Source organism: Carassius auratus, chromosome 2, assembly GCF_003368295.1.
Source record: "Carassius auratus strain Wakin chromosome 2, ASM336829v1, whole genome shotgun sequence".
NCBI classification, from domain to species: Eukaryota; Metazoa; Chordata; class Actinopteri; order Cypriniformes; family Cyprinidae; genus Carassius; species Carassius auratus.
In genome coordinates, this window is record NC_039244.1 from 12834679 (window position 1) to 12849453 (window position 14775).

Consider the following 14775-nt stretch of genomic DNA (forward strand, 5'->3'; position numbering starts at 1 on the left):
AGCGTGACAGTGGCCAAAACTACTTTAAAACCATGTTAAAAGCATGTTTTTGACATGATTATCAAGTTACTAACATGTTGTTAACATGTTTCTATGATAATCGAGCTAAAACCAGTTGATTCAGTTAGAAACCAGCTAAGACCAGCTTGACAGTGGCCAAAACCACTTTAAACCATGTTAGAAGTATGTTTCTAGTCTGATTAGCAAGTTACTAGCATGTTATTAACATGTTTCTATGATAATCTAGTTAAAACCAGTTGATTCAGTAAAGAAAACCACCTAAAACCAGCTAAGACCAGCTAAAGCCAGCTTGACAGTGGCCAAAACCACTTTAAACCATGTTAGAAGTATGTTTCTAGTCTGATTATCAAGTTACTAACATGTTGTTAACATGTTTCTATGATAATCTAGCTAAAACCAGTTGATTCAGTAAAGAAAACCACCTTAAACCAGCTAAGACCAGCTAAAGCCAGCTTGACAGTGGCCAAAACCACTTTAAACCATGTTAGAAGTATGTTTCTAGACTGATTAGCAAATTACTAACATGTTGTTAATATGTTTTTATGATAATCTAGCTAAAACCAGTTGATTCATTAAAGAAAACCACCTTAAACCAGCTAAGACCAGCTAAAGCCAGCTTGACAGTGGCCAAAACCACTTTAAACCATGTTAGAAGTATGTTTCTAGTCTGATTAGCAAGTTACTAACATGGTATTAACATGTTTCTATGATAATCTAGCTAAAACCAGTTGATTCAGTAAAGAAAACCACCTAAAACCAGCTAAGACCAGCTAAGGCCAGCGTGACAGTGGCCAAAACCACTTTAAAACTTGTTAGAAGTATGTTTCTAGTCTGATTAGTGAGTAACTAGCATGTTGTTAGCATGTTTCTATGCGAATCTGGCAAAAACCAGCTAAAAACAGTGGATTCAGTAAAAACCAGCTAAAACCCAGCTAAGACCAGCGTGAGAGTGGTCAAAACCACTTAAAAACCAGTTTGGGAGACTAGCCAAAACAACTGATCAGCTTAGGCTGGTTTTAGCTGTATTCTAAGTAGAGAGTTTTTAAGGTTTGCCCTGGTAGTAGACAGCTTAAATATATTATAAGCCTTATTTTTCAAAAGTTTGTACCCCCGCAATGAAAGTCTATGGGATTTAAGGTGGTTTTGGTAGTCTGGTTTACGAAAACCATAAGCAGAATCAGTTAGAAAAGATATAGCAACCCGAGTCAGACCAGTCTGAAGGTCTGACCCGAGTTTGGTGGTTCTAGCTTGAAAGCTCTAGGAGGAGATAGTGTTTAAAATTTGGCTCAGAAGAATAATAATAATAACTAGAATTAAAAGTTAGTGAACTAACTTTGATGTTGGCTTGGCCATCTTGGCCATGGGGCAAAAGAGCCACAGTACTTGTGTGCCCAACATTCTTGAGTTGCCCTGCTGCAAAAAAATAAAAATAATAATACCATAAAAAATACACCTGCAACAGTCTTTTTCCATGGTCCCTTGCTGTTTTCTTTTTTTAATAAAAAGCCTAGGCTATGATAACAGCTATGACAGGGTTATCTAGCAGAATGCGAAATAAGTCATGCAAAAACCATAATCTCCTAAATACCATTCAATGTAATCTTATTTTAATAGTACTGACAACATATTTTAAGTTATCACACATTACTGAAAAATTAAAGAAGGGACACTATATATAGTATACTTTGGCGAGTCAAGAGCTAAACAAAAAGTTCTGTTTCATTACAAAATACTGTAACTTTTATAAACTTTATACTATCACCACAAAATTTTTATTAATATTTATTATAAAATAAATATTTCATAAAACTGAAACTTAAATATATTATTTCTATAGGCTATACAAAACAGAAAAGAAAAAAAGACTAAATAATAAAGCTGAATAAGCTGATCTATAGCATGTTAAATGGTGGTTGCCTGTCTATGAATGGTACAGCCCTCTAAGCTCACAGAAGTGGTTTGACCCAAGTCCTCAGCAGCCAATGAAATTGACCTCTTCAAACTGATTTTTAACGTGTACTTCACGTGTATTTCACGTGTATTTCAACATGAAATACATGTTAAATACCCGCTGATTTTTCACGTGTAAACAACATGTATTTAACGTGTTAAACAATATTGGATATAATATCGGAGTAATATAGTATTTTAAGAAGCTATTAAAAAATATATAAATGACTTTACCATGTTGTGCAGTGCCGATAAATAAATAATATTAAATACGTGTTGTCTACGCATGAAATACACGTATTTAACGTGTTGTTGACGCGTTAAAATTCACGTGTATTTGACCCTCTTGGCCTTCCATACACATTAAACGTGAAAAAAGGACATCGCGTTGTTTTGATATGGATTACTTTATCACAGAATATTTGTTCGGGAGCAACTTGTTTGGTTTAAAAAGTAGACATGTCAAGTTTTCTATAGATATATCTCTCATGTCTCTTCGTTGAGTATTCATGGAGTTACAGTTCATTTTAATGTCGTATTTGTAAATGAAGATCAGCGCAGACCAAGGCTGCAGACAGCACACCTTGTTTGTTATCTTTATTTTATAAGTGCCCAAAGTTTTGTTGTTATTATGTTTGTATCCAAAAAAAGTAGACCCTTTACAGAGACACGTTAAAATTCACGTCTATTTGACCCTCTTGGCCTTCCATACACATTAGACGTGAAAAATGGACATCGCGTTGTTTTGATATGGATTACTTTATCACAGAATATTTGTTCGGCAGCACTTGTTTTGTTTAAAAGTAGACATGTCAAGCTTTCTATAGATATATCTCTCATGTCTCTTCGTTGAATATTCATGGAGTTACAGTTCATTTTAATGACGTGTTTGTAAATGAAGATCAGCGCAGACCAAGGCTGCACCTTGTTTGTTATATTTATTTTATAAGTGCACAAAGTTTTGTTGTTATTATGTTTGTATCCATAAAAAAGTAGACCCTTTACAGATTCGATTGATGTATTGCTCGATTAAAACTGAAAGTTTAATTTAAGTAAATTTCGGGGTTATCAGGAGAAAATGACTCAAAACGCGTATATGCGTTAATAGACTCCAGAGTTAAAAGGCTGTCGTGACTTTTTTTCCTTCCAGTATTCATAAGCTGTATCACGCTGTCAAATTATATTTCATTTTGCACACATAAACAGTTCAAAAACACCTGAATTCTGCTCTTGTTGTGTTCTAATGGGTGGATTCGTGCAGTTCGCTGTGATATTATTTTTGGAAGCGCTCTCTCGTCTTTCTCTCTGTTCTTTGGCCAGAGACATAATTTACGTTATAAAACGTATTCTTAAAATACACATTTCTGTTTTAATAAATGGTCATATTAAATCATAGCATAACACATAAGTATAGGTACAAAAATAATCAGTGATGCATGCGACCCTTTTGGTCTCAGTGTAGCTCCCTGCTTTACCATGTTATGCAACGCTGAGCAATCGCTGCGATGTTCAGCCTGACAGATAAATCTCACAAGCACATATAAACACTCATTTTCATGTGTATAATATATTCTTCTAATTGTTTTGTGCCGTTTCGCTGCAGTGTTTTAATGTGAAAGGCTGTAATTTCTCTGTGGACTTCAAGTGTTCAGAGAAATACATCGCTAGCTCGCGGGCAGTTGGCTGCCGCGAATATATCATGTTATTACTTTAAACAGTTCAGAAACATCTGAATTTAGCTCTTGGTGTGCTCTAACGTGTGGATTGCGTGCAATCGCCGTTTTAAAAGGTCTTAAATAAGAATAAATTCGCTCGTTGTGAGCTCTAAGAGACAATGCCTCCAGCAGCTGACCAGCCGTGATTCTTCTCTCGTCTGACTGGTCTCTGCCCAGAAATAAATTATTAATGAGCCCTGACCCCTGTAATCAGATATGTTGGTTTAGCTTGTCAGTTTGAGGGAAATTGTATTATTTACTTGTATTTTTAACCAATGTAAAAGTGAAAGTAAACAAAACTCCGGGTATTGCAACCAGTAGGGGCGCGATTTTTCTCAGACAATGGAAGTCTATGGGTAATGAGTTTTTACATTTAAAAATTAATAAAAAAAAAACTTTAAGTCTGATCATTCTGAAAAGATATAGCAACCTGCACCGCTCTATCCCGCAGGTGTCTGCCGAGTTTGGGGCTTGTGGCTTTAAAGCCCTAGGAGGAGTAGCGTTTGACATTGCTCAGAAAAATAATAAGAAAAAAAATAAAAATAAGAAGTTTAAATAGCATAACAGTATGTTGGCTTGTTGCCAAGCCAACATAATAATAATAACTAGAATTAAAAGTTAGTGAACTAACTTTGATGTTGGCTTGGCCATCTTGGCCATGGGGCAAAAGAGCCACAGTACTTGTGTGCCTAGCATTCTTGAGTTGCCCCGCTGCCAAAAAAATAAATAAATAATACCATAAAAAAATACACCTGCGACAGTCTTTTTCCATGGTCCCTTGCTGTTTTCTTTTTAAATAAAAAGCCTAGGCTATGAAAACAGCTACGACAGGGTTGTCTAGCTGAATGTGAAATAAGTCATGCAAAAACCATAATCTCCTAAATACCATTCAATTTAATCTTATTTTAATAGTACTGACAACATATTTTAAGTTATCACACATCACTGAAAAATTTAAGAATTTTAATCAAAATTTTAATTAATATTTATTATAAAATAAATATTTCATAAAACTGAAACTTAAATATATTATTTCTATAGGCTATACAAAACGGAAAAGAAAAAAGACTAAATAATAAGGCTGAATAAGCTGATCTATAGCATGTTAAATGGTGGTTGCTTGTCTATGAATGGTACACCCTTCTAAGCTCACAGAAGTGGTTTGACCCAAGTCCTCAGCAGCCAATGACATTGACCTCTTCAAACTGATTTTTAACTTGTACTTCAAGTGTATTTCACGTGTATTTAACACGTGAAATACACGTTAAATACCCGCTGATTTTTCATGTGTAAACAACACGTATTTAACGCGTTAAGTAATATTGGATATAATATCGGAGTAATATAGTATTTTAAGAAGCTCTTAAAAATATATATAAATTACTTTACCATGTTGTGCAGCGCCGATAAAGAAATAATATTAAATACGTGTTGTCTACGCATGAAATACACGTATTTAACGTGTTGTTGACGCGTTAAAATTCACGTGTATTTGACCCTCTTGGCCTTCCATACACATTAGATATAATGAGGGAGACGTGAAAAAAGGACATCGCTTTGTTTTGATATGGATTACTTTATCACAGAATATTTGTTCGGGAGCACTTGTTTAGTTTAAAGGTAGACATGTCAAGCTTTCTATAGATATATCTCTCATGTCTCTTCGTTGAGTATTCATGGAGTTACAGTTCATTTTAGTGACGTGTTTGTAAATGAAGATCAGCGCAGACCAAGGCTGCAGACAGCACACCTTGTTTGTTATCTTTATTTTATAAGTGCCCAAAGTTTTGTTGTTATTATGTTTGTATCCAAAAAAAAGTAGACCCTTTACAGAGACACGTTAAAATTCAAGTGTATATTTGACCCTCTTGGCCTTCCATAGCTACACATTAGACGTGAAAAAAGGACATCGCATTGTTTTGATATGGATTACTTTATCACAGAATATTTGTTCGGCAGCACTCGTTTGGTTTAAAAGTAGACATGTTAAGCTTTCTATAGATATATCTCTCATGTCTCTTCGTTGAGTATTCATGGAGTTACAGTTCATTTTAATGACGTGCTGTAAATGAAGATCAGCGCAGACCAAGGCTGGAGACAGCACACCTTGTTTGTTATCTTTATTTTATAAATGCACAAAGTTTTGTTGTTATTATGTTTGTATCCAAAAAAAGTGGACCCTTTACAGATTCGATTGATGTATTGCTCTTATCTGTACGATTAAAACTGAAAATGTAATTTAAGTAATTGTCAGGGTTATCAGCAGAAAATGACTCAAAACGCGTATATGCGTTAATCGACTCCAGAGTTAAAAGGCTGTCGTGACTTTTTTCCTTCCAGTATTCATAAGCTGTATCACGCTGTCAAATTATATGTCATTTTTCACACATAAACATATCAAAAACACCTGAATTCTGCTCTTGTTGTGTTCTAATGGGTGGACTAGTGCTGTGATATTATTTTTGGAAGCTCTTAAAAAATGCTGATGAAGTGCTCATTTCTCTCTCGTCTTTCTCTCTGTTCTTTGGTCAGAGACATAATTTATTAATGAGATATCTGACCCGGTAATAATAACATATGTTGATTTAGCTTGTCAGTGTGAATGAAATGTGTAGCCTATTTATTTGTCTGATCTCGCCCCAAACGCGGCTGTCATGTGACTTTTTTTTCCCTTCGCGATGTCAAATATTGCATTTTGCGCACATACACGGCTCAAAAACCCCTGGATTTTTCTCTTAGTGTGTTCTAATTGGTGGATTGTGTGCATTCGCAGGAATATTTATTTTAAGAAGCTCTTAAAAAATATATATAAATGACTTTACCATGTTGTGACGATGGATAACAATTGATGTGAGGTTCAGCCTGACAGATAAAATCTCACAATCACATATAAACACTCATTTTCATGTGTATAATATATTCTTCTAATTGTTTTGTGCCGTTTCGCTGCAGTGTTTTAATGTGACAGGCTGTAAATTCTCTTCAAGTGTTCAGAGAAATACATGGCGAGCTCGCGGGCAGTCGCGATGCCGCGAATATATCATGTTATTACTTTAAACAGTTCAGAAACATCTGATTTTAGCTCTTGGTGTGTTCTAACGTGTGAATTGCGTGCAATCGCCGTTTTAAAAGGTCTTAAATAAGAAAGAATTCGCTCGTTGTGAGCTCCGTGGAGACAGCAGCAGTGATTCTCTTCAAGTGTTCAGAGAAATACATGGCGAGCTCGCGGGCAGTTGCGCTGCCGCGAATATATCATGTTATTACTTTAAACAGTTCAGAAACATCTGATTTTAGCTCTTGGTGTGTTCTAACGTGTGAATTGCGTGCAATCGCCGTTTTAAAAGGTCTTAAATAAGAATGAATTCGCTCGTTGTGAGCTCCGTGGAGACAGCCTGAGCTGAGCAGCAGTGATTCTTCTCTCATCTTTCTGACTGCTCTCTGCCCAGAAATCAATTATTAATGAGCCCTGACCCCTGTAATAATCAGATATGTTGGTTTAGCTTGTCAGTTTGAGGGAAATTGTATTATTTACTTGGTATTTTTAACCGGTTTAAAAGTGAAACGAAACCTGACTCCTCCCTTTAATCTCGGTTATTATGTTGGCTTGTTACTGTTATGCTATTTAAACTTCTTCTTCTTCTTTTTCTTATTATTATTTTTCTGACAGAAATTCTGAACGCTACTCCTCCTAGGGCTTTAAAGCCACAAGCCCCAAACTCGGCAGACACCTGCGGGATAGAGCGGTGGTGTGTGCTATATCTTTTCAGACTGATCAGACTTAAAGTTTTTTTTTTATTAATTTTTAAATGTCAAAATTCATTACCCATAGACTTACATTATCTGAGAAAAATTGCGCCCCTACAGTTGCAATGACATTTAGGGGAGGGGAGCAGTCAGACGAGAGAAGAATCACTGCTGCTCAGCTCAGGCTGTCTACACGGAGCCGACAACAAGCGAATTCATTCCTATTTAAGACATTTTAAAAACGCTATTGCACGCAATCCACACGTTAGAACACACCAAGAGCTAAATTGAGATGTTTCTGAACTGTTTAAAGTAATAACATGATATATTCGCGGCAGCCAACTGCTCGCGAGCTGGCAATGTATTTCTCTGAACACTTGAAGTCCACAGAGAATTTACAGCCTTTCACATTAAAACACTGCAGCGAAACGGCACAAAACAATTAGAATAATATATTAAATGGTTTTAAAGTAGTTTTGGCCACTGTCACGCTGGTCTTAGCTGGTTTCTAACTGAATCATCAGGCTGAACATCACAGCGAGCTCGCGACGTATTCCTCTGAACACTTGAAGTACACATTTACAGCCTTTCACATTAAAACACTGCAGCGAAACGGCACAAAACAATTAGAATAATATATTAAATGGTTTTAAAGTAGTTTTGGCCACTGTCACGCTGGTCTTAGCTGGTTTCTAACTGAATCATCAGGCTGAACATCACAGCGAGCTCGCGACGTATTCCTCTGAACACTTGAAGTACACATTTACAGCCTTTCACATTAAAACACTGCAGCGAAACGGCACAAAACAATTTGAATAATATATTAAATGGTTTTAAAGTAGTTTTGGCCACTGTCACGCTGGTCTTAGCTGGTTTCTAACTGAATCATCAGGCGGAACGTCACAGTAAACTCGCGCTTCAGCCCCGCACTGCGGGAAACTGGACTGAGCAGCTGATGGCGCGCGTGCACGAGAGAGAGCCGCGCGTCAACACTGAACCGAGCTCTCGTTCAGGACGTTCACTTCCTCCTGGACCTGAACGAACAAATTCAAATCGCAGTTTAAATAAACAGAAAAAAGAGCGAAAAGCGAAAGAGCTCAATTCAGCAGCGCGGTGTTGTTCAGGGCAAGCAGAGACGCGTCTCAAAGTCTTCTTGCTTTTGTACCGACAACAAATACATACAAAATATGTCGAAATACCCGTGTTGGAAAGTGTGTTCGAATAAGTATGTGGTTATGTCTTAAGTGAAAGTAAAGAGTTGCAAAAAAAAATCGGATGTGTATGATCATAATGGATGCGTTTGTCTCTTAAAGGGACCGCGCCTAATTTACTAGCTCTGCTGTCAGAGTCTTTAATGTATGAAAATGAAAGTAAATCACTCACTGCTCTTGACTGATTTACCTTGTAGTACAAGAATTTATCCAAAGTCAATCCAAAAATCAGATAGAATTGTTTTACTAGTGGGTGCAGGCCACTAGTTCATTTATGTAAGTGAGTATGGCAAAATAGTGATCTGTGAAATATTATACCCACACATTCTTAATACTGTAGGCTACCAGTGAAATTGATTAAAAAAATAATAATTAAGGACCTGCCCATGTTTTGCTTAAGTGTTTCTTTCTTTAATTGTTAATGCAACCTTTTCACACCACAGACTGAACCAAATTAAGCATTTCTTGCTTGGTAACTGTTCAACAAAGTATTGATAGTTGTGTAAATATTGTCATACTGACAGCTGTCTGAAGTTTTGGTTGATTCCATTACATATCTTTTTATCAAAGTTATCCGAAATTATCAAGATGAATTTGTTCTGAGTTATTGTCATATATTATTACCAGTTTCTAAACTACAGCAAATAAACTGTGATTATGTGAGAAATGTTGAAGGTGTCTGAATACATTTTGGTTTGATTGTGTATTTTATCTTACAGTGAAGACTATGCAGTGCTATTTTACATTAACAAAAACAAACTTAAAAAAAGTAAACATTATGTAAATAGCACAAATAAATAAATAGAATGAACATACAGTACAAATTAAACAATTTTAAACAGTGTGTAACTGCATCATCTATACAAACCATTGTGCTTGGACCCCTTATGATCTCCTTGATTTAAAATGCATTGTTTCAGTAATCTTGTGTGTCGTTGCCCACAACGCGACGGTGGCAGGACTGTGAAATACATACACGAGAAAAATAGGCATGACTTATTTCACATCCAGCTAGACAACCCTGTCATAGCTGTTATCATAGCCCAGGCTTTTTATTAAAAAAAGAAAACAGCAAGGGAGCATGGAAAAAGACTGTTGCAGGTGTATTTTTTTATGGCATTATTATGTGTATTAATTTTGCAGCGGGGCAACTCAATGTTGGGCACACAAGTACTTTGGCTCTTTTGCTCCATGGCCAAGATGGCCAAGCCAACATCAAAGTTAGTTCACTAACTTTTAATTCTAGTTGCAACTAGGGGCGCATTTTTTCTCAGTTAATGTAAGTCTATGGGTAATGTATTTGACATTTAAAAATTAATAAAAAAAAAACTTTAAGTCTGATCAGTCTGAAAAGATATAGCAACCATCACCGCTCTATCCCGCAGGTGTCTGCCGAGTTTGGGGCTTGTGGCTTTAAAGCCCTAGGAGGAGTAGCGTTCAGAATTTCTGTCAGAAAAATAATAATAAGAAAAAAAAGAAGAAGAAGTTTAAATAGCATAACAGTATGTTGGCTTGTTGCCAAGCCAACATAATAATAAGATTAAATAGTAGATCAGTAAGTTGGCTTTTTCAAGCCAACTTAATTAAGTGGCTCAAAAGTAATGCTTTTCCAGATCCACAATTGTATAACCCTTCAGAGCACTGGGATATCCAGTCTAGAGCTGTAAAAGAACAAAGCTCTCAATCCCAACCATCGCCATTGTGGGCTTCTCTGGTTTGCCTCACGTTATATAACTGTAATAAAAGTGTTTAATCCAGGAAGTGAGAGAGTAATGGAGTGTTATGTGTTCATTAACTTTTGAGACGTTGAAGTGAGAAGTTAGTTTAAAGCGTTTTTCTTTTTCTTTTTTCGGGTCCTCTTTCATTGTTGCTCATGAAGCGTTTGTTGACTTCATAAAAGTGATGAATTGAATAAACTCAGTAAAGACTGTCAGTAGTGCATTCAAAACATGTGGTGATGTTTGTGCGTACAGACGGTGCAAGAACGTGAAGCTGAGGTGAAGAGCCTGCAGGAGCAGCTGGCGCAGGTGCAGCCGGAGCTCAGTCGTCTGAGAGCAGAGCTTCAGGAGAAGAGTAACCTGGAGGAGCAGCTCCGACAGCAGATCGCTGAGAAAGAGGAGAAGACCAAGAAAGCCTTCATGGGTGCCAAGCAGAAGATCAACCAGCTCAACAGTTCGTAAACCAGAACACGCTTTAATCTCGCTGATATTCCTATGGTCCAAAGCAGTTTAGTCCAACCAGATAATCATGACCATTTTTTTTACAAGTTAATGATTTAATGGGGTCATGATCTGAGAAATCAAATTTCCCTTGATCTTTTGACATCTTTTTAACAGGTCAATGAACTATAAAAAAACATCAACATTCAAGTTGAAAAACTAACAATTTTCTCATTAGTTTAAAAACAGCTTTTATTGAAACCAAGCTCAAAAAACAACTTGTTTTGGATTGTGCCACTTTATGATGTAATAGTGTGGCTAAGCCCCGCCTCCGCAGGAGAAGATTTATGCCTGCTTCTACATTACTGCCTCTTTAGTAGTAGGTGGAGGGGAAATACTAGAGAGATGCAAACACAGGGTTACTCCATCAACAAAACCATACAGATGACATTACAAGATTTTAAGACGCTGTGTAGTGTAAGTTGTGAAAAACAGTCTTTAAATTGCCTTCTTTGTGATCCTAACATATCAAGATCCCTGCTGCTGCGTCATGTAGCGAATCAATTTCTCTTTCAGGTCAGAAGCTGCGCGAATGGCTATATGTCAGAATTTGATCAGGACATTAGTTTACTGTCTGGGATTTGTTGTCAATCCGTTCTGCATCCAGTGTTAAAACAGATTTGCAGATTATAAACGGGTTCTGTTGTCTAAATTCACATTGCGCCGCAAGCATCCAGTGTAAAGGAGCTCCAGATCGTGTCAGTGAAACACTGTTTGTTTGATTTACTTTGCTATGGGTTCATTTTTTTTAAACCAGGCAGTATGATGCAGACTTTTCAGAAAAACTGAAAATAAATGATGATGCAGCACTGAGTCTAACTAGAGTGGATTCAACCGTAATTGTCAACACATAAGTGTTAGTAAATGTGTTTTTACCCCTATTGTATTGTCTGTAGCAAATCTAATAATAAACAAATCTTTTAGCCAATCATAGCAGTGGGCATTAACTTGCAAGTCTTAAATCTGCCCCGCCTATAAAAACCTTTGAACCTTTCTGCAGACAGGTTCAAAAATAGGATAAAAAATTACCTGTTTAATTCTAAAAAAATTTTTTTTAATGTAAAATCAGACTAACATTATAAGTGAACCTCAAAGAAAATGATAAAATAATAAAAACATTAAATATTTAAACCATATATGTAAATGGGAAAATATTTTTGACATGTTTTGAAAATGTATTCTTTATAATATTTACAGTATTTCTTTTGTTGGGCTGAAAGATTTGACTCTTGTATGCAGGGGGATATGTACATTTTTGTCTAATAAAATGCTCTTTAGGATGCAAATGTCCTCCCTCTCCCTAGCAAGTAGCTTTATTTACATTCTACATCCAATTGTCTTGCATCCTAAAATCCCTACATCCAATGTGTTTTAGGTGCAAAGGAGCAGCTGGCGAAAGAGAATGAGGAGCTAAAGCAGCAAAGAGAGGAGCTGGATGTGAGGATGAGTGCGCTGAAGTCCCAGTATGAAGGCCGGTTGAGCCGGCAGGAGAGAGAGCTGAGGGAACTCCGTGAGCAACAGGAGAGACACGGAGATCAGAAAGATGAAGCTCAGGAGCCTGGCCAGAGCAAGGTACAGCACCACAAATGCACTATTGTCTGACCAATGTAGAAATACTGTGTTACATATGTTGAAACACATGTATGAATACTATGTGACTTTTTTTTGGCATTGATGGGTTTTTACTATTAGGTTTTATGTATCTTATAAGAGAAATCCTAGTCTTTATTTACTAAATGAAAGTATTTATGTAAATGTCCTCGGCAGTGGTGGACAGTAACAGAGTAGCTTTACTTCGTTACTGTACTTAAGTACATTTTTCAAGTATCTGTACTTTACTGGAGTAGTTTTATTTTGAGTGACTTTTACTTTTACTTCACTACATTCCAAAGCATAAAATCGTACTTTTTACTTCACTACATTTCATAAAACATATCGTTACTCCCTATAATATATCACGTGCTCCAACACGCAGAAGCGGTGTCTGATTCATCATGAACGAACTGAGTCTTTTAAAAATAAACTTTTAAATCGGATCGCGAATCGCACCAAACGATTCGTTTACGAATTAGAATGATCCGATTGCAGCTGTTCTGGAGTCGACCACTCACTGATTCAAATGAACCGTTTAGTGCGAGTCTCCAGAAGAACCGGGAGATCTTGTGAGCACGCGTGCGTCTGATGTTGCTAAAAGTAAGTTATTAATGTCGAAATTTAGGATTAATTATTGTAACTGAAAATCATATTTAGTTCAAAATTGTCAGTTGTTTGGGAACTAAATCCGTTGTAAAGAGTGATCTGTTTAAGCCTACTGAAATGCTCGAGTGCAGACGATGCAGACACATCAATTTTAGGTAAAAAAAAAAAAAAACTTTAAATAACACAGATTAAATACATTAACTCATGCACGTTCAAATTCCCCGCTGCCCTAATGTTAAACAGTTTTATTAAAATGTCCTATGTGATGTCTGTTTTTATATTGTTTATCAACAGTAACGTTATACATATGTATATTGTTTGGATTAACTAGAAGAGTAGACAGACATAAATGTTTATTCATAACCGTACTGAAAATAAGTAAATATTGTTAGCTGATGCTAACTGTCTAGCTAAGATTTTTAATTTTTTATAATGTCCAAATATTTTTATTCAACCACCTATATATATATATATATATATATATATATATATATATATATATATATATATATATATATATATATATATATATGTAGATTACACCTGGGTAGAAAAGAAAGGATGTAATGTTCAGAACATGGTAACTACAGTAATTAATAAAGTGGGAAGAGATGCACCCTGTTTGGCCAGGGGTGTTTTTAAACCACAGACAAGGTTTGAGAAAGAAAAAATCATTATGAAAATATAATTATATTTTCCTTAATGTTCTTCCTAACTTCAGGCCTTATTATCATGTCATATATAGAGTTACAATACAGACCAAAAGTTTGGACACACCTTCTCATTCAAAGAGTTTTCTTTATTTTCATGACTATGAAAATTGTAGATTCACACTGAAGGCATCAAAACTATGAATTAACACATGTGGAATTATATATGGAATTATATACATAACAAAAAAGTGTGAAACAACTGAAAATATGTCATATTGTAGGTTCTTCAAAGTAGCCACCTTTTGCTTTGATTACTGCTTTGCACACTCTTGGCCTTCTCTTGATGAGCTTCAAGAGGTAGTCACCTGAAATGGTCTTCCAACAGTCTTGAAGGAGTTCCCGAGAGATGCTTAGCACTTGTTGGTCCTTTTGCCTTAGGTCTGCGGTCCAGCTCACCCCTAAACCATCTGGATTGGGTTCAGGTCCGGTGACTGTGGAGGCCAGGTCATCTGGCGCAGCACCCCATCACTCTCCTTCTTGGTCAAATAGCCCTTGATGCCTTCAGTGTGACTCTACAATTTTCATAGTCATGAAAATAAAGAAAACTCTTTGAATGAGAAGGTGTGTCCAAACTTTTGGTCTGTACTGTAACTTTGATGTTCTGTAAAAAAACAAACTTTTAAAATATATGGTTCTTACTGGTGAAGATCAGATGGTCATCTCTGTTTTCTCTCAGGTACATCACAGTGTAAGCTTCACAGTGAACATTACTCTCATCAGCGTAGTCCATATCAACAACAAAAATATATCTTGACTCCATATAGTGGTTATTTTGGAAAAAAACTGCGTATTTTGAGCAGTAGGATTATAAAAAGAATATGTGCTAATATAAAATTAAATTAAGTAGCCTATATAAAATTGCAAACATCTATCTTTCAGTACTTTTTTACTTAAGTACATAAAAAATCGAGTACTTTTGTACTTTCACTTGAGTAAGATTGAAAAAGGAGTACTTTTACTCTTACTGGAGTAATATTTTATTATATGTATCTGTACTTTTACT

General features: G+C 36.0%; 1 protein-coding gene across 2 annotated transcripts in view; it reads left to right on the forward strand.

The window, feature by feature from the left end:
- The window catches only part of LOC113115881 (nucleoprotein TPR-like), a 33813-nt gene that overhangs the window by 13423 nt on the left and 5615 nt on the right, over positions 1-14775 (forward strand). For both annotated transcript variants that reach the window (XM_026283587.1, XM_026283597.1), the window contains exons 33-34: positions 10615-10813; positions 12236-12432. In XM_026283587.1, coding sequence (XP_026139372.1) covers positions 10615-10813; positions 12236-12432 — 396 coding nt within the window. The remainder of the gene's footprint in view (positions 1-10614; positions 10814-12235; positions 12433-14775) is intronic.